We start from the raw sequence: 18,949 nt of genomic DNA, 5'->3' as shown, positions 1-18,949 counted from the left end.
TCAGGAAAAATTAAACAGATTGAATAATCGTTTACTACGGTTTCGCACCAAACGCTGGTGCGGTTTCGCCGCAATTGAGTAAAATTCTGGTGAGAATAATGCAAATTTATTCGTCGTAAAATTAATTCTGTGCGGCTATGAAATTAATTGAGAGAAATGTTTCTAGCATCAAGAAATGTGTTTAATACTCAGAACCATTCTCCAATTGTATCGTGGTCGACTAAAAACAATTATCGTTGATGTGCATAGAATTGGTTATGAAATGCATGCCTCGGAAGCAACGTAGTGTAGGTTTTCTGTTCAAGATTTAAGCAAGGAGAAGAAAATTACAATTGAACATGAACACGTTCTGAAATATTGATGTGATAACAAACCGTTTTTAAAATATTTAAATGAAAATTTAAATTAAATTTTAAATTAAACTCACACATCAAAAGGGGTATAGGATACTTTAATTTCGTAGACCTTTTCTTGAAACACAAACAAAACAAAGATGAAACACGAAAAGTGTATGCAGTTTTGCTCATGTTTTTATAAAAAATGGAGGAATCAAAACATGAAACAAGAAATATGGAACGACATTCCCTTAAAGCATGTACTGATGGTGGCTCCGGCAATGGTGTATCAAGTTAACATAGTTTATTTACATTTACTTGTACCTCCCCTAGATACTGGTTTTCCGTCTTTTCTCCGCTAGCACTTGGTTTGGAGTTATAGTTCCCCGTGGTAAAATATCCTGGAAGTAGAACCGAGCATACATAATGCCACCGGGAGTAGGTAGCCGACGGAAAGTTCTTTTTTATGGATTCCGCATTCCGTTTCCGTGAGCCTCGTACCTTCCCATCTCACTACCACACAACAACAAACGAGGGAAGGAAGCTGGATGAAATAAAAACTACAAGCATGACGTTGTGCGGTATATTTAATACTTACCACAATCTCATCACCTCATCATTATGTTCATGATGCTCTTCATCAGCGTCTGATGCGCCGGTGGGGCCAGTCGGATGATAATTTCATCACAATCATCGTCATCAGCTACATTCTTCTTCTGTAGCAACGGTGCACTAGCCGGTGTGTAGAAGATGTAGGTGGCCATCTGTGTCCCTGTAGCAGAAGTGGATGGAAAATGAGTGGAAGTGAAACGTTTTATAGAGTGACGCAAATTCACATTCCTATTTGTAAACTTGTGTTTAGGTGCATGAATGGTACTCTGTGCGAAGTTATCGTTTACATCATGTTTTTTATGCATAATTTATTAAGGTAGATTTCCAATGACACTTACATTATTTACTGTTTTAAATACCACTGTTTATTAACCTGAAGTCTTCCAGTACTTCAACAGTTGACCAATATTGTTCATGTTTAATAGAAATCAATACCATAACCAGGAATTTTATTAAGCAATTTGATTTTTGTATGACTTTCTTTGTAACCAAACCACTGAAACAGCGTGGTATTGTTAAAAAAAATAGCATCGAAAACACGATCAACAAGCTATGTATTGCATTACGTTTACTTCATCCCATGGAAATTGTTTAAAAAGTTGAAATAAAAACTGGTTTTACCACTTTGACGTCCGCACAATTCACGGTGTCGCAACGCTTTACGCCCGGCGCGTTGGCACTATTTCCTCTGTATTTGGCCACCCTGTTTGATAATTCTTTTTCAATCTATATCAGAATTTACGTACGAACAGCATCGTGCCCTGCGAAATTTGTTCACTATCCATTTGATATTTGTTTACATACAGTAAGTCTGTGGTGCGTGTCAGGAGACAGCGTTGACAGCACACCAACATGATGTGATCGGATGCAAACTGAAACGGAGCCATTACATCTATAGATGTACCCGGACGTCAGAGTGTTAAAAATTTAATTGTTGTATTAAACTATTTGTTGGTTACGGCAAGCACAAATTTGTAGCGTGAACCTATTAAAAAGGCTATTACTTTATTGATTGTTTTTTGGTATTCACGTTTAATTGTTGTTGTAAATTTGAAAGGGCAATTAAAAATCAATAGGATTATAAATGCAACAAATAGTTCTTCACTGTAAAATCCCTTACATCCTGATACCCTTGTACAATGGATCGTTCGAAAAGCACAGGTTTTTTCAAAATGAAATTTCATGTTTTATTCATATCTTTGTATCCTTAACCACTTTTGAGAGGGATTATTTTTTGCTACCGAAAAAGAATAAACAACGTAGGAACGGTTTTGCAGTGTAATTGTGCTAGTGTAAGTACTCTGCTTGGGCGTAGTAAGTGGAAAGAACTAATGCACTCGACACACCGGAAGCATTCTCCGTCGCCTGGGCAACGGCTTAAAACCGTAAACTGAAACTTTCCCTCCCAACGAAACATTACACACACTCCCATCCCTGCGTACACGAACCGACACGTGTGAAGCATGGTCGTAGAGCTTTCACTACCGATTGACCAGCAGTGGATGGGGGCGAATTGCAGATTTACAAGGCGCACTGGTAAGTGGTGGCGCGAAAGTTTGCCCAAAGTATTATTTATGTATCCCATAGGTAACCTAAAACTGTTAACGCTGTCCAACCACCAGTCCATTCCATTCCATTTCCATCGTTGGATGGCCCCGAAGCGCTTGCGGTTCGAAATGAACTCCTAAGGCGGTGGTGAACGAATGCTTTTTCTTTCCGGTGAGCTGGCAGTATGTGTATGTGGGTATTCGTTTTTTTCTGCTCTTGAGCTGCAACTTTTACTTTGCGTTCCAGCGGATTTCGGTGCCACTGCACTACTCGCGGTCTCGTTCTGCTGGCGAGTTTTCACCGCTGGGAAGGATTCGAGAGGAACGTTTGAAAACCTCGGAAAGCACTCTATACATCCACTTCCGAGCGCGCGCGGTCGGTGGCCATAGCCGGTGTTGTTGTGGGATGTTTGTCCGACGAAACCGAGGAACTTTCCCGTTTCCGGTGTTCGTCCTCGGGCGGAGTGTTTTGCTGCGGGATGTATGGGCGGTGTGTATGCCCGAGGTTTCTGCGATGCCACCGCAACAAATCCATTGGGAAAATCATATCCTCTAGTATCTCTCACTGGCCGCTAGTGGAGAACTTTTGGATCGAGAGATATTTCACTCCACCAAATCATAAGTTATAATCCTACAGCTGTTCTATTTATTCTATTTATTTCGTTTGCATTCGCGCAGCAGATTGAATGGCAGTCTCAAGCCGGTAGCAGTAAAATATCGTTTGGTTGTGTTCAATCATTTAAGTTTGCATGGTCTTTTCTAAAAGATTGAAACAACCTATATATGCGACTATTTTTATCATTTATTTCAGTACTAAGTTCAGAAAGTCCAGTACTATAACAAGTTTTAGGAATGTACTAATAGCAATTTTCGTTAATGATTAAATTTGTTTTATTCTTATTTACAACTTTTTACATTATTCCTTAGCTAATCCATAAAGGAAAGGAAATAAAGTCATCAATCGTTACTAATAAGGTTGAAATAATTTCCTTTCGACCATTTTATTCGGATGAATACCTCCATTTTATTCAATTTCACCTTTGTTGCTTCCCAAAATTCAAACCTTGTCTTGGGGGTCGGTTTTGTTCCGAACGCCGTTGGATTTACTTTAGTTCCATTCTAAATAAACAGGAAAACAACGAAATACCGTGCATAACTTGTACAAATAAAATATTCGCTTCACCGGGTCGTGGCGAGAGGGAAATAAATTTTTATTATCATTGTAAATGGATTTAATCCGCGCTGTAGTGCTTTTTTGCTGTCGTTTCTCATCCCGATCAAACTGACTTCCGGAAAGATCCTGACCCAAAGCACGAGATTCCGGAATAGACTGGCAAAAGAATTACACGGAAGAAAGCCAGCGGAGAACAGGAATGTGCCTTCCATTGTTCGTTGCCCTCTCGGCAGCCAAACCGACCTGGGGTCCACCAGGAAAAGTTTCCCCACCGGTGCTGGTCCTCGAGGGGTGAAAATGGGAAAATTGAAAACAGACAAATTTTTACGTCACTCCTCTCCATCGGTCGGTTACGGTGAAGATTTTTGCCGTCTTGCCGTTGCTTTAAAATTTAGTACGATTTTCGGTGCGTTTCTTCCCCCACGGGGAAGCTTGCTGTCAACTTTCAATTTTTCCCGGTCACGCTCTGTGCCCGCTCCTAGGAGTATCGGTATGGAACCCGTGGAACATACTTTTTGGCGAATAAGTGCCCGAGCCAGAGGAAAACGGTAAGGCACGAAATTATCCGGAGAGCTGTTAAAGTTTATTTTTACGAGCATGCACCAATACCATCGCCTCCCGGCAGTGTGCCATCGCTTGGTCTTAGGGGTGAAAACGCGTTAGCCTCTCGAGGGGGCATTTTTGGTGATTAAATATGGACCTGAACGGGAACGACTTTCTTTGCTGCGAGCAAAACCCTGCGAGGCCCATCTTTTTAGCATGTGTTCCCTAGCGATTGTGTTTTTTTTTCTTTCGTTCTGCTCAGTTCCATTGTTCGTTAAAACGTTGGGCTTTTCAGCGACGTTATCGATCTGAAGACATCCGATCATAAAGCTTCATCACAGGCAAACTTACACGACACGGACGAGGAAAAAGCGGCTCAGAAAAGGGGCTCATAATTTAATTCAGCGTTGTCCCATTAGCAGTTTATCCCCTTCCGAAACATCCGCACTCACACACACGCGCACATACAGATCCACAAGAAAGAAAAGTAAAAAGCCGAAACGGAGCGATGAAATAATTTTTCGCTTAATTCTTGTTGGGTAAAAGTGCAAGGATAACGAAGATAATTTGATTGGAAATTATCTGCGACCGGGGAATCAAATGAAGCGTGCAATAATTTCATTAGGGTGTTTATGAAAACAGCTGCAATCCATTAAATTGAATCTATTGTAAATAGAGCACGTTTCTCTTGATGGCTCAATGAAGTAAGGAAACAAATGAGTTTTCCTAATATTTCTTCAAAATCGATGCACATAAACACTCAATACTCTTATCATAATAGCAATTTGATCAATTTTAACGGAAATTATGATTTTAATCGAATCTTTTAAGGAGAATCAAATATATTGTTGTAAATGAAGAATAAATATCAGAGTCGAAAAGCATAGCTGAATAGTAATTGTGAGAATTAATAAATTAAATTAAATAAAAGAATATAAAATAGTGAAAAAAGGTAAGGGTTTATTTGAAACTCCTTCTATTTGTAGTTAGAGTGAGTTCAGTTTGCCTGATTCAATTTAGTGTTTGTTACATCTTTTCAACAAACCAATCAATTTACAAACACACGCTGCCCTCATAGTTTCGACAAAACGTAAATTTATTTAACGTTTAAAATTCCAACGATTGCTAACAAATTGACATAAGAGAAAGGACTATACGGGGAAAAAAGATGTTTGTATATTCATGTAATGTGTATTTGGTTTGTTTTGTATAATCTCATGCAAAAGAGCAAACCAAACGGTCTATAAAAAAATTCTAATACAAGCTCGTCATTTTCACACAATTGTATGTAAGGAAGCATATCGAAAAATAATCCAAGCATTAGAGTTTTTTCTTAATCAAAAAGTTTTTGAAAAATGTTTTTTTGTCTCATGACGCTTATCTACTATTGTCACTAGAAGTATGTTTCCCATCATACAGTTTGAAAATATGGCAAGCCGTTGAAGAAAGTGTAGTGTTTGCATCCATTAAAACAAGTTCCTCTCATCGGAAAACTTATCATCGCCGTGATGAAGTGCCAACAAGCAAGTGCTAACGAATAAACGGTGTTAGGAGGCGAGTACTCCGAAACGACACATTATAATCTTGATTAGGGTTATCCAGCGCCACTCAATGTTGCTAAGCACCGGAAGTGCAACATGGTTGACAAACTTTCCCGCAACCTCCCCAACATCCCCCAACCTCCCCATATGTATGTGCCGTTTGCAGCGTTAGAAAATTTCACACATACATTGCACACTTCAATTAGCCGATAAGGGAAGAGAATAGAACTTACCCCTTATTATACCATTATCTGCCTTATGTCGGGCGAGTGGATGGGGTGCGAATGCTGCTCCCCCCCCCCCCCCCCCCCTCTTCGTGGTCGTTTTCGAATGCTCGCGACGAACGATTTTAATGGGTACTAGTTTTCCTGCATGCTCCATCATCCTCCGGTGTCGAGTTTGAGTTTTCTTTTCGTGGAACTCGGGTGCGGCAGTGAAACTTGACAATTATTATTAACTGCCACGATTCGTAGCATCCGCTCGCTCGGTGGAAGATTAGGTTCATTTCTTCACCTGAAACCTTGTCGAAGAAATGCGGAATATCCTAGCGTTGCACAGAAAGTGGTCACAAGTTGTGGAGGCTGAAACGCGAGGCGACGCTTTCAAACGTGATTATGGGAAAACTTTTCGTCGCATTTCGGTAATGCGTAGCATTTCACACCGTTTTGTTTTTTCCCCTTTTCTTTTATTCCCTTTCCCGGTAGAAAATGCTTCATTTGCATCCAACCGATTCCAAGGGATTCGCGTCTGTCGAGGTGGTCGCGGTAAGACATGTTCGCGTGAGCGAAAGGGTAACGGAACGGATGTCGAATGGGTGAGGTGGAGGCAAATACTTGAAAAGTTTCAACCCTCCCACGGCTGGCCTCCAACAACCTTCCTCGGCCTCGGGCTTATTCAACGTTTCTCGAATGGAACCGGTTTCAACTATGTGCAAACGATGAACGGCCTTAGCCGCAGGGACAGGAAGGGTGTAACCTGAGAACATGCTCAAGATGTTCTCACGAGTAGATAATTAAATGCTGCAATACGCTTTCCGGACGATCCGCGCATTCGGCATCTTATTATGCACGGAATTGAATTCTAATGCACTCCGGAATTTCAACGATCGAGGGTACTGGAAACAATGGTAACATGGTGGGAAAATGTAGAAATTTTGGGCAAGTTTTGCACGAGCAATGAAAGGAGGTAATTGTTTGCAATAAATCTCGTAACGACTTACGTAACGCTTATTACTTAACACGAAATAAACTTTCCGAAAAACTTGATCAGAACTTCGATGACTTCCTGTAATCGCACTACCTTTAAACTTACAAACTCATTTTTCCACTTCATAAAACCCGTAATCTCGTAGATCGTTCCAATGAAGACGAAGGAAATCATGACGATAAAATAAAACTATCGAAAGCTAGCGACGCAATCCGGCCGGCAGCTAACAGCGAACAGCGATTAAAATTAATTAGTTTACTTACTGGATTTTTCCTGGACTCCTCCTCAGCGGGAGCTTGCAACGGTGGTCGTCGGTTGTGGCAGTTCCGGAACAGGAATACGTCGCCCTTACATCGATACAGTCTGCCTGCATCGAGATCCAACAAGCCGCGGTTGTGAGCCGGAACGCACTGCAGACGTAGCACGAAGAGACCGGGAACGCAGAGGATGTTGGAGCGAAAGTTTTAAACATGCGGCCTTCGCTACGGATTACCGTTGATGAGGAAAACCGTTTGCTTGCTCACTACAAAAGCCCTTGGAAGTCCTCCTCGTTCCATGATCCATTGTGTTTGTCGTCTTCTGTCGATGGATGGTTTTTCAATTGTGGCAAAATAAAATAAATTGAAGTATGATAGCGATGGGTACGATAATTGTCACAGTTAAAAGTGTTTGCTCAAAATTCTCATCGTGACCTCTATAGCTGCCTCGTTACGTAATCTTACTGGTGTTTGCTAGACCAAACTTATGGTATCAACAATCGGTTCAACGCACAAGATTTTCCAGCTTATCCAAATATTGGCAAAGTCCATTGAGATGAAAACTTATTGAAGTGAAAAAACATCAGTAATGCAGTCATTTCCACGGTTACAGAATGAAGTATAAATATAAGTAACACAAGGTTTTTAAGTGTTTTTTTTTCTTCCTCTTTATTTTATTTAAAAACATGTACAGTTTACTTAGTGTTTTTTTGTTATTTTTCTATTAATCGTTTTATCTTGTCATTTTGCCTTCTCAGTGGTTAGAATTGTTGTCGTAATGTGTATATTATGTTTCGGCCTTTTTGCGCCTTGCACGCCACAATGAATGTTTTGTTGTTGAATTTTTGGTTTTATTAGATCCTTCTTTCGTTCAAGTACAATATAACGTTCCCTGACTTCTTCAATTTTCCTTTTTATATTCGCCATTTTTCTATTCAGCCGCAGGTTGATCAGCTACCTTCATTGAGAATGGGTATTGTTTCGTTTCTGGTTTTCTCTTTTGTTTTTGAAGTTTCCACTATTTGCTATTCCGCAACGGTCCCCGGATCTGGTAAAGCCTGAAAACAACCTCCCAAGGATGGTGATGGTTTGAATCAGTTTGTCTTGCATCCTGCTCGTTGCAACGATTTCTAGTTGGGAATTACAAGGGATAAGCTTTTATCGGTTGTTTGTGTTTTTACATTAAAGGGAATGAAATAAATTCACGGCGGATCCGATATTATCTCTCCGCATGCTTAGCTTAGCGCAATGTGCTTGGAAAATTTGGCTGTTACATAAATATGCATCATTCGAATAGCAAACGATTTTTCACAAGAATAATGACCATTAATTTGATGTTCGCCGATCTCTTCGTTCTCGTTTGTCGCGTGATATATCTTTTTTTCAACTCACCCAGGCAAAACTCCATTTGAAACACGTTTAACGTTTTCGACAGAATCTTTCAAACTGGATCCTTTATGTTGCGGCTAGGCTGAGCTTATTTTACAACTTTTAAAGGGATTTCATAACTATCCAATCGAATTTTTGATGTTGCACCAAGCATGGTAAAACCATCAGAGATTCATTAACAACGAAACAAAACGTACATTGCATCCTTCATTCTCGCCCTCTTTGAACCTGTATCTTTTCCCCGATATCTGTGGATCGTGAGTGGATCCTGCAGAAAGCTTCTGCCGGGTACAAAAAATTAAATAAATTTACCATTACACTATGCGCGTACAATGAAGCCATCGGTCGGTCTTATGTACACAGCGTGTTATAAAATTAGACGTTTGTTAATGAGCTTCCTTTCTATTCGGAATTATTTAACACTAGCTGCTCCGTTTCACTGCGTTCGATAATGATTTCGTGCTAATGGTTTGCATGCATGCTTACTGCAGCGTACTCATGAGAGGGTGGGCTCGTGGAAGGAGCTTTCGCATTCAGTTGAGTTTCGTTTAGCTTACCTGGCTAATGTTCCAATTACCAGTGCCCGTTAATGTTTTCTCAAGAGTATGGTTTTATTTTCCTTCCACGTTGACTGTGAGTACTTGTTTGGCTTTGATTTTGGGTTGTTAAGTTTGTTTTGTTATGTATCACATTCATTGATTTTTTTAACTAAATCATTCGTTTAACTAACTTTTGCTTATCGCGAGCGACGTAGAGTCGTGCCGGGAAAAACAGTGCACTTTGAAGGGCAATCTTGAGTTAAGTTCAATGAAAAGATTTATTTGAAACAAGTAAAAAAAAAAATATTTAAAAACTTGCAAATAAAAAAATAGATTCCAATTAGTAGCGCCTTGACCAACAAACAAACAGAAACACCAAAATAAGAGGAACGATTTGGATGTCTTTTCGAAAATAAACTTTAGCTACAATGTGTGATGCATAGCACATACATGGGGGACATAATTTATCAATCTATATCGCGCACAACTACGCATTCTTTACCTTTCTAGATGAACCCTGTTCAGCAGAGATCACTTTCGCTCCCAAGCATCGCTGCAATGCGTTGCTGTGCTCAAGAAGTCACCGGCGCTTGACTTCACCGCTTGACGTAGGCCCAGGCAAACAACCAAACAGGAGAGTGCACTTGCAATGAAAACAACTGTCGCTTTGCAGACAGTCCAAACGAAGGAAGCGGACAACAAATGGCCTATAACGGTCTTGCAGCTGCTTCCGGTGCTGGTAGATGCGAAGGATGTCCACGAAAGTTCGTTCCGGTCAGCAAGCGACCAGTACGGTAAGATTGAGCAGCTGCTGGTCAGCAGTAGCATCAGCAGCGTCGGCGCCACGGCCATCAGGATCCGGCTGATGCTGGCGGCCGGATGAAGCGGACCCCTTGGAGTGCCGTTTTTCGAAGCCATCGCTTTGGCCGCCGTTTCCAGGCAGCTACGAAACTCCCGGTAGTCCAGCCGCGTTATGGCACAGTAGTGGTTGAGCAGACAGACTCCCTCGCAGGTGCTCGTCGCGTGCCGCACCGAGTTTGCCCGGTAGTACCTGACGGTAAGAAAAGGGGAAAAGGCCAGAATGAAAAGCGGAACCATGCCGAGTAGTATAAAAAGTCAGAAGCAGGACAGAAGAACCGTAAATTGAAGAACTTGAGACAATCTAGTTCCCACAGAACACACTTGCGAAACGACGATTGCGGTGCCATTCGGAAGCCTTGAGCATCTTGTCCCTGATGACCTCCTTCAAGAAGCAAGCCCATTTCGCCAAGCTTATTAAGCCGCATCCTTTACCCGGCGGAAAACTCCTGCCATTTCGTTGGATAACCTTCTTAAGACAGCTAATTTCAAGCGTAATTGAGCGCTACTACTCCAGAAAATTGCCTCACTTTTCATACGCTGACGAGCTACGTAACTGCATTACACTTCTTTTCGTAGCTAAGCCTCCATCGAAAGGGACCATTTACCGTCGCTGGCCGGGCCAAATCCTTAGGCAATGAAAGCCGACACAGGCATATCAAACGAAGTGCATTTTATCCCAAGATCTCACCGACAATAGAGAAACCCAACTTTTGCAGCAAGACTGTACAGTTAGTACGATCTTTTTTTCTCCTCGCACCACAAAAGTTCTTGTCAGCAGAAGATTACTTCCATCTGCATTCCATGGTCTAGTATTCCGGGGAACGAGATCTCTTCACAAGATTTAACTATTTGCAGTGTGTGGGTATGTGTGAATGTGTGGCTAGAAGCGAAGACTAGGAAAAAGTGGTCGGAAAAACTTTCAAGGATTAAGAATGTCGGGTGGGGAAATATCCTCCAACGCCACTGTCCCGATGGTAGCGGTAGAGTTTCCCAAACCGACCGGATGTTTGAAGCAAAAAAGAGGATGCTACAACAATCGCAAAGCCACACGGGAACCCTTTTTTTAAGGAGAAGCAGAAGTCCGTCGGCAGTAAGGAACAGTACCTCGTCCGGCAACTAGGCGACAACTTTCACATTGCCCTTGTGGAAAGCTGATAAGATAAGTGACTTTTTCTTTTTTTGGAATACAAAATTTTCATCTTATCTCGGTATGAGGTCGTTGGAAGGAAAAGAAAATGGCAAAAGCTTGCAGTGTGTGTGTTTGAAAACATGACGAAGAAATTTTCTTGGACAATGTGAAACTTGCACGAGTCGGTGATTGAAAACCAGCCTGTATCAGTGAAAGAATCTGTAAAAGCGACCCTCGGTGCACAGGACTAGTTGTAAAACTCGTGGTCAGAGAAAAAAATCGAATAATACAAGCGAACGAAGTAGGCAAGCACTCCGGCAAACGATCTCTGCAAATGACAACACACACACAACGAACGCGACGCAGAAGTAGGCGGCTTTGTGAAAAGTTTTCTGATTTCACACAAGAAAGATTATTGTTAGCTCTTCCGCCCATCGAGTCGCATTCGGTTCGGGCACCCCTTTTCTTCTCCATTTTCAAAGACGAACGAGACGACTGCGGAACGGAAAGCAGTCCTTGGGACGATCGGTTCACATCGGAGATGGCTTGTCATCTGCACTCGTCCCGGTCCGCCGGCCGGGAGGGTAGGTGGAGCGGGAGGAATACTTTTCCGGTCGAACCTTTTGCCGCGCGCGGGTGAGAAAGAGCAAAGAGTGAAGTGTGATAGAGACAGCGAATCCGAATGGGAGAGGATTTCCAGATGAAATGTCCGAAAGTTCGGTCACTGCCACCGCCTAAGCACTTACTTCGACCGAACAAACCCGGTGACATGTTCGTGCTCGGCTGGGTGGAAAATCCGCCCATGCATCCGTACCAACCACTCCCCTCACGCCCTCCGTAAACCGCACGAAAACGGGTTGAGCTTCAATCACGGCGAAGATAACCAATGATGGGGTCCAATTCTTTTCCCTTCAACGACGACCGAACCTGTTTCCGGCGAACGTTGAAGCAAACCTTTACCACCATTCGCCCAAGGTGGGCTCTAGGGGGGAGGTGGCGAGATTCGATGAGATTCCTTTTCGGTGCTTAGCTTCCGGTCCAGGGGTGCGGTGGACGGACGGCGGTTTCTCGGGATGAATGATACAAATAAAATGTTAGATTACATCCCCACCCCGCCCTGGATGAGACGTTCCTTCCCGCATGTCCCTCTCCAGAACGCACGAACTGGAACCCTGGTGAAGGCATTCGCGCGATACGGTCGAACGGAGTGGATCCGGCGGGCCGAAAAAGAGATTTGAATCTGAATAAGCCATAGCAAATCCCCAAATTGCGCCCCACATGCGACCCGCATAAGGCAAGTACGCCCAGGTTCGGGAAAATCCTTCCCGAAAATGGAATGCCGATAGTGGTCGGCCGAAACACACAACTTTGCGGTGTGCCGGGCATGGGAATGTTGGCCGTATGACACCCACAAGCCTCCGCACACAATGGATGGAAACAGATAATGGAATGTTTTGCGGAGGTAGAGATTTCTTTTCCGAAAGGGATCTCCCATCTAGATGCTGACCGGGGATGAGTAATTTTTCCCACATTCCACCATTTCGAGCTCAATCCATCCACACATCCCAAAGCGCGTCATCCGTCTTCGGAGTCAAAGCTGACGTTAGGGGGTTGCCTTTAAGGTGGATAGGCAATACCGCGGTTCGGTTCGACGCAGAACGCCAAGCAACGCTTTAAACAAACAACAACATTGTAACGCACCATTAGACCGCCCGATTGCCTTTCCCATTTCCTGTCGGTAGGGAAACTCCCGAGCACCGGGATGATGAGAAAAAAAGGCTTTCCACCACCGATTCGGTGCGATTGTTCGCATTGTTAAGCCTTTCTGCGTGAATCCGTGAGGGAGTAGGATTTGCGAGGAACGGAACTCATGCCCGCGAGGTTTGGTCGGTGGTTTCGGGAGGCTTTCCCACGAAGCGCATGTATTTTCGCAGCGAATGAAGGGATCTTTCGATTTCCGGTAAGGTTTTTTTTTGCCCTCGTCTACGATAGGTCACAATGTGTGATAAAGGTTCTTGGAACCACTCCTGGATCTCAACGATTACATACGAACAGAGACAGCCAGATGGGAAGCACAACATATTGGAATTCAAAATGGGATTAAATGAAACTAGTGCTGTCCCGAGGCTCTTACGAGGCATCGCTTTGTTGGAGGGTGAATTTCCGTTGGGCCTTTTTTATTTTAGGTCGATCGAAAACTCCTACGAAACAATCCTACGGGATCTTAGGAATCCCTTCGAAAATGCGGATGCGCAAGGCTTAGGTGAAGAAACTGTTATTTACACAACACGCAATCTTCCGCAAATCCTGGTTTAGTGGAGCGCCCTAAGACATTGAGACTTCAGCTTGACGGGGCGGGGTAAAGGGATTGGGTCTCGCGTAAAGCGGGATCTTAAATATGACTTACTTCATGAACTGCGTGTCGTCGGCACTGTTGAACCGATCGGCTAGGTTGTGGAGGGCCATCGATGATACCTCACTCAGCCCGTAGTAGTAGGTGGTAAGGTTGTACTCCGGCTGCCAGACGGCTTCCTCCAGCTTGTTGGCTTGCTCTAAATCTAGGTAGTACTGCGTGTAGTCTAAGACCTGGGGATTGGAGATAATAAGAGGACAGATGAAGATGAAAAGGGTGCGATGAATTATTATAATGTAAGTTGGGATTGCATGGTTTAACACAATCGAGAGATGTTATCTTTTTATCCTTTCCGCGTGTGAATGTTAGAATGTGCTTGTGGACAATTTTGGGACCCACTCACCTGCCCTGTATCGGTGTCGAATTTGTACAGCCGCATGGCGGGATTGTTGGACTCGCTGTTCCTTCGGGGACTTATCGATGGAGCAATCATCATCCATGATACAGGTTTTCCTTCGAATAGCATAGACAACAAAAAAGCATGTAATACTGGTTCTAAATCCGTCAATAGACTTTTATCAACATGGCTATAGTTGAAACGCCTCGTGAAAGTTTGCATGGCTTACCTCCTTCACCGTACACCACCCGGAACGAGTCCGAATGCAGATGGCCGAAAAACTGCCCCTGGATAATCGACGAGTACCGCTTGACCAGCCGCAGATAGCGCATGTTGTTCTTCTCGGTGTAGCTGCTGTGTCCGTATGGCATCGGGTGGCCAATGTGGCGTTCGTCCGAGCCTGGTGGTATGTGTCCTACGATATATACCTGCGGGGGAAATAAGCCAAATATGACGGAATGTGTCTTTTAGTATAACGTCCTCCATATCCCACCGGGAAATGTGTCTATATTCGGAGAAACCTGTCACTTGTTTTGATCGCTTTGCCAAATCCCTCGCATGTGGGACGCACAATCCCAAGCCAAACCGCTGGCGCAGGTAATGGCTTCGTATCAAAAATTCAATTACAGCTCGTAAAACTTAAGGCATCCAATTGAGTTTCGAGATCTGCCACTTTCGTTCGGCTCGCTCCGTTTCGGACGAGAAAGTTTGGCCACCGAATGCGGCGAACTCTTCTCTGCTCCCGCATGGTCCCACCCGGGATTGGGAGAAACCCCGTAGCCGGCATTGGGCGTATCGATTGGGATCAGGTCTGACCATCAGGTAAGGACCGCCATCAAATCACCGCCCTTTTAAGGTTTGATCGGTAAAATAAATGAACCACAATCCGGTAGATATTGATTCCCATAAAACCGCCATAAAACTACCTCCGGTCCGGTGAGTCCGGTGCGTTGCGAAGGTGTTCTAGTGTGTGCCTTTCGAACTCGAGCGGTTTAGTGCCGATACGAAGTCACCTCAACGGCGGGAGACGAGTGAAGTTGGCAGGCATCGCGTCTCCTGCACTCAACCTCAACTCAGGAGTAAAAAGAATGAAAAGAGGAAGTCATCCGAAAATCCCACACCCCGGGTGACTCCTTCGATAAAATAACGGCATGACTAATGGATCCAGCCGGTCCGGATGGCTTCACTCTGCTTGATGATGAATTATCCAGACCCGTTAGTGGCACGACAGACCATAACCCCACATCAGGACTTATGTTATTTGTCGGTTGGAGATTTCGATATTGATTTTGGGTTTTGGATGGCGATAGTTCATGCGAACGAACTGGAGCGGGACGGAAAGCGGTGGTGAAAATGCTTTCTCATGTCACTCGTTCCGTAAATCGCAGCCGTGCACTACTGAAAACCACAGCTGTGACAAGCGGCTGAATTTTTAATACACGTAAGATGTAAATCTTTGGCAAATTCCCAGCTGCAAAGGAAATTGGGCATGACGATGTCAGGCCGGGGGACTGATCTTGCCCGAGGCGCACGCAAATTTAATTATTCATACACCAGGCGACGGTGTGTTAGAAAGAAGTAGAAATTTTCTGCCTGGGAATACCGATTTGTCGATGTGTTTGGTTTGCAAAGCATGTTCCTATCCGTCGGGACTTTGAAGTCGAGTTTTTGGGGAGGTGGTTTAAAGTGCATAATATTGTTAAGCCAAATCCAATTAGCCTCGGAATACAGGTTGACGGTTTCAAAAATGAATTAGATGAAGACGTTGTTTATGGCGAAAACAAAATCCAGTTTGCTGACGTATTTTGGAAATCAATTTTCGGAACTTAAATCATGGTTTTGACCGTAGTATGACATATCAATGGATCATAACCACGCACCGGCAATGTGTGCAAATCGATAGATTCCCAGTAAGTGTGGCCGTACCCTTCCAAAGCCCTCATAGATCATCGCAGGCGAGCGCTTCATTGCTGGTTGCCAAAGGCTTTTCAAGTGTCTCGTCCACGAAGCAGCCCACAGAAATCAGAGAAGAAACGAAATTCTATAGAATTGCAGAGAAAACCTTTGCAATAAAATGGATTCAATCAATTACGGATAACCGGATAAACGAATGGTGACCACTCCAGATTGCTCCATAAATCAGCTCGTGCTCGATTCTCGTCGAGATGGTGTCCAGAGTTTTCTACTCTTTTTTTTTCCTATTTTTTGCTGCTGCCTCTCACTGTCGATAGGGAAAAGGGGATTTTCTCTTCGAGCCAGCTCTTTGCCGATGGCCGCCGGTGCCGAATGAGGCCGATTTTCGGTGCGAGATTTGATTCGATGTGCACCGGTGGAATAAAATAAATAGAGTATTAAAGCGTCGAATCAGAGCCCGGTAGCCCAGTTCTAGCTCGATCTAATTTATCTTCCGTCCGATTCCGATCAGGTTTTTGATGCTCTGCCAGAAATGCATCGGATCGCATTGATTGATGATGATTGCCCTGGTCGAATGCCGGAGTCAGCACGACCGGAACCGTCCACGTTCCACGGCATGGACGCAGCCAAACGAAGCACCAACAGACGGAAGGTGCATAAGAAGCGGAATGTAAGGACTCTACCATGAGAGGGAAGATTGACCGGAGGCATTCTTCAAAGGTATCAATTTCTCTGCTAGACTTTTCATCAATTTATTTTGCAAAAAAGAACTCCTGTGTATTGCATGTGTGCAAGAGTATCATGAAGGGCATCCGGTCGGGAAAACTTGATATTTTCAGGTTAGTATCCTACCAACGAATGGTAGAACAGAGACTTTGAAGCTCCACGATTGAATCCTTTAAGAAATCGTTCTCATCGATGTGAAGCCCATTCCATTTTGATAAAGTTTTCACTCCGTCAACTATAAGCCAAACATATTGGACCTGTCCGGAAAATTATTCTTCCCACTTGCCTGAAGTCTGGGGGCGCCAAATGGTTTTGCCAGATAAAAACGAACCCAGAACAAACGGCACGACATTATTGTTAAGTTCGATTCATCGTCCCGCGATGGACGTTATCCGGCCGACTAAAACGGATTTATTATGATTATCTGTTCAGCATCGAATTGTTTCCCGAGGAGCTTTCGCGATAAGCCACCCTGGATTTATGGCGCCCGTCTGGTGGGGGAGTTAATGCAAATGGCCTTCTGAATAAGATGCCGAAATTAATAAAGCAACCCGAGGCCACCGAAACCGAGCGTCAGGTGGGGGAGGAGAAGGAGGCTATCGGAGAAATGAGTTCACCAGTTGTACCGGGGCGATACGGGTAATCTTCTTGGCCCGACGGAAAGTTTTCAACGAAATTACCAGATCCGATTCCGTGCCCGCGAGCCAAAACGATGGCTAAAACTTCTATACCCTTTGCGTAGCACGGGCGTTTTTCCAATTTCGCGTTTAATCGCTTCTCATTATCGCAACGGGAACATCTTGCTGCATAACAGCGAGCTGTTTCTTGGAAAACGTTTTCCAGCTTCAGTCGTGCGAAATGCGATGTATAGACAACCCGATGTTCGTTGTTGCTGTTGCGCCACCCACTGTGGAGCGCCCTGGAAGAAAAAGAGGTGAGCCAGCACCCTGAACACAGTTCCATTAATAGCGGCGTTAATCGATTTTTAATTTAGTTTTAATTTGATCAGCTGCACCGGACAGCTTACAGGCAGGATGCTGATTATTTTCATTTCCGACGCTTCGAACGTTAGCGTCTGTTTCGAATGGGAGGCGGTTCCGAGATAACAGGATCTCCCGGTCCAATATACCCCTACCCGTGTTTTGGGAGGATGAAACGAGGGGAAAGTGTTCGGAAAAGGTTTTGTAATGCTTCGATGGCTTGCACAACAAACGGATGCCGTCTCAAAATCGTTAACGCGACTGCGGAATGATGGATTCCGGCCCAAAACTTCTTCGTCACCCATCGAACGAGTTCCGCAAGCACAGGAAGGAACGCTTGTCCGCTTCGTTTGACAGCGATGTTATGTTGTATTTGCCACTTGGCTTCTAGCATCGCTTGTGTAACCACTACCGCCCGGTTCGTGTCTCATTTCCGCCGTCATTCATAAACTGTCCGCCCGTTTTCGGAACGAGGATGGAACTTTCATTGAACGAAAAGAAACGGAAGAGTGACTGCGCGTTTTCTCTCATTTATCGAAACAAGCAAACGAAATAGCACCGTTTTGCCGGAGTGACAAAGTTTTGCCATCTTGTGTAAACTTGCCTCGGGACTCTTGTCTTCCAGTTCCCCCCGGTGCGGACCGGGCCACGGACTCTCGGGTCCCTCGAGTAGCACTGTTTAATGGCAGTTTAAACAGGACATTGATAAATAGCGAAACACCCACGGCTGTTCGGGGTGGAAATCATTCCATCTGATGACTTTTATAAAGCGGTAGAAGGCTGTTACAATTCATTGGGGCTTTGTTAGCGGGAGGACAATGCTGGCCATTAAGGCCTTGAAGGTAAAGCCAACGTTTGAAGCCAACGCAACGCTAAAGTAGGAATAGCTGTTAAAAATCCAAAAAGTTCCACCATGTGTCTTAATAATAATAAATATTGCTCTTAGTATCTCTCGTGTCCACTGGGGATAATTTGTAATTTTCATTTCAACAGCAAACCCTGCTGATAACGACGAAGCAGGGACGAGCCAGGCCCGTTTGCTTGGAGTGTGTCGATTCTGTTCATTTATTTGCTGCGGTGAAAGGTGTCAAATATTTCACCAACCCCTAGGATAAACGCTAGCCTTGCTGGTGCCTGTGTGTACATGCTCATGAGTGTGGGGATCGCACAAAGCAGGCCGTTGTCCGCTAATTATCGCACTGTTTGGTTTTTCCCGCCCCTGAGCCCTATCGCCTTCCTTCTCCTCTGAACCACAGCACTCTCAGCACGCCACCCAAAATAATGTTTGCACAGCATTTAAATTACAGCCCACCGAGAAAAGCGTAGGTGCTGATCACCGCGAAACTCCCCACGTGGAAAATAGTTGTTTTTGAAGCCGCGCTTATGATAGGCACGGTACCCTCGTGTCGATATTGTCACTCGTAATGCCACGCAACTCACCGATAA

At 44.1% G+C, this 18,949-nt stretch overlaps 1 protein-coding gene across 1 annotated transcript in view; it reads right to left on the bottom strand.

Moving 5' to 3' along the window:
• Nucleotides 1-943: 943 nt before the first annotated feature.
• LOC131264742 (acid sphingomyelinase-like phosphodiesterase 3a) overlaps nucleotides 944-18,949 on the bottom strand; it is a 55,175-nt gene continuing 37,169 nt past the window's right edge. Inside the window, exons 6-10 of the mRNA XM_058267012.1 lie at nucleotides 14,113-14,311; nucleotides 13,890-13,999; nucleotides 13,541-13,719; nucleotides 9,851-10,194; nucleotides 944-1,107 (exon numbers count right to left, since the gene is read on the bottom strand). Of these exons, the coding sequence (XP_058122995.1) occupies nucleotides 944-1,107; nucleotides 9,851-10,194; nucleotides 13,541-13,719; nucleotides 13,890-13,999; nucleotides 14,113-14,311 (996 nt within the window). The remainder of the gene's footprint in view (nucleotides 1,108-9,850; nucleotides 10,195-13,540; nucleotides 13,720-13,889; nucleotides 14,000-14,112; nucleotides 14,312-18,949) is intronic.

Source organism: Anopheles coustani, chromosome 2 (genome assembly GCF_943734705.1).
Source record: "Anopheles coustani chromosome 2, idAnoCousDA_361_x.2, whole genome shotgun sequence".
NCBI lineage: Eukaryota > Metazoa > Arthropoda > Insecta > Diptera > Culicidae > Anopheles > Anopheles coustani.
Note: the sequence above shows the minus strand (reverse complement) of the source record. Positions and strands in the feature narration are given on the sequence as shown.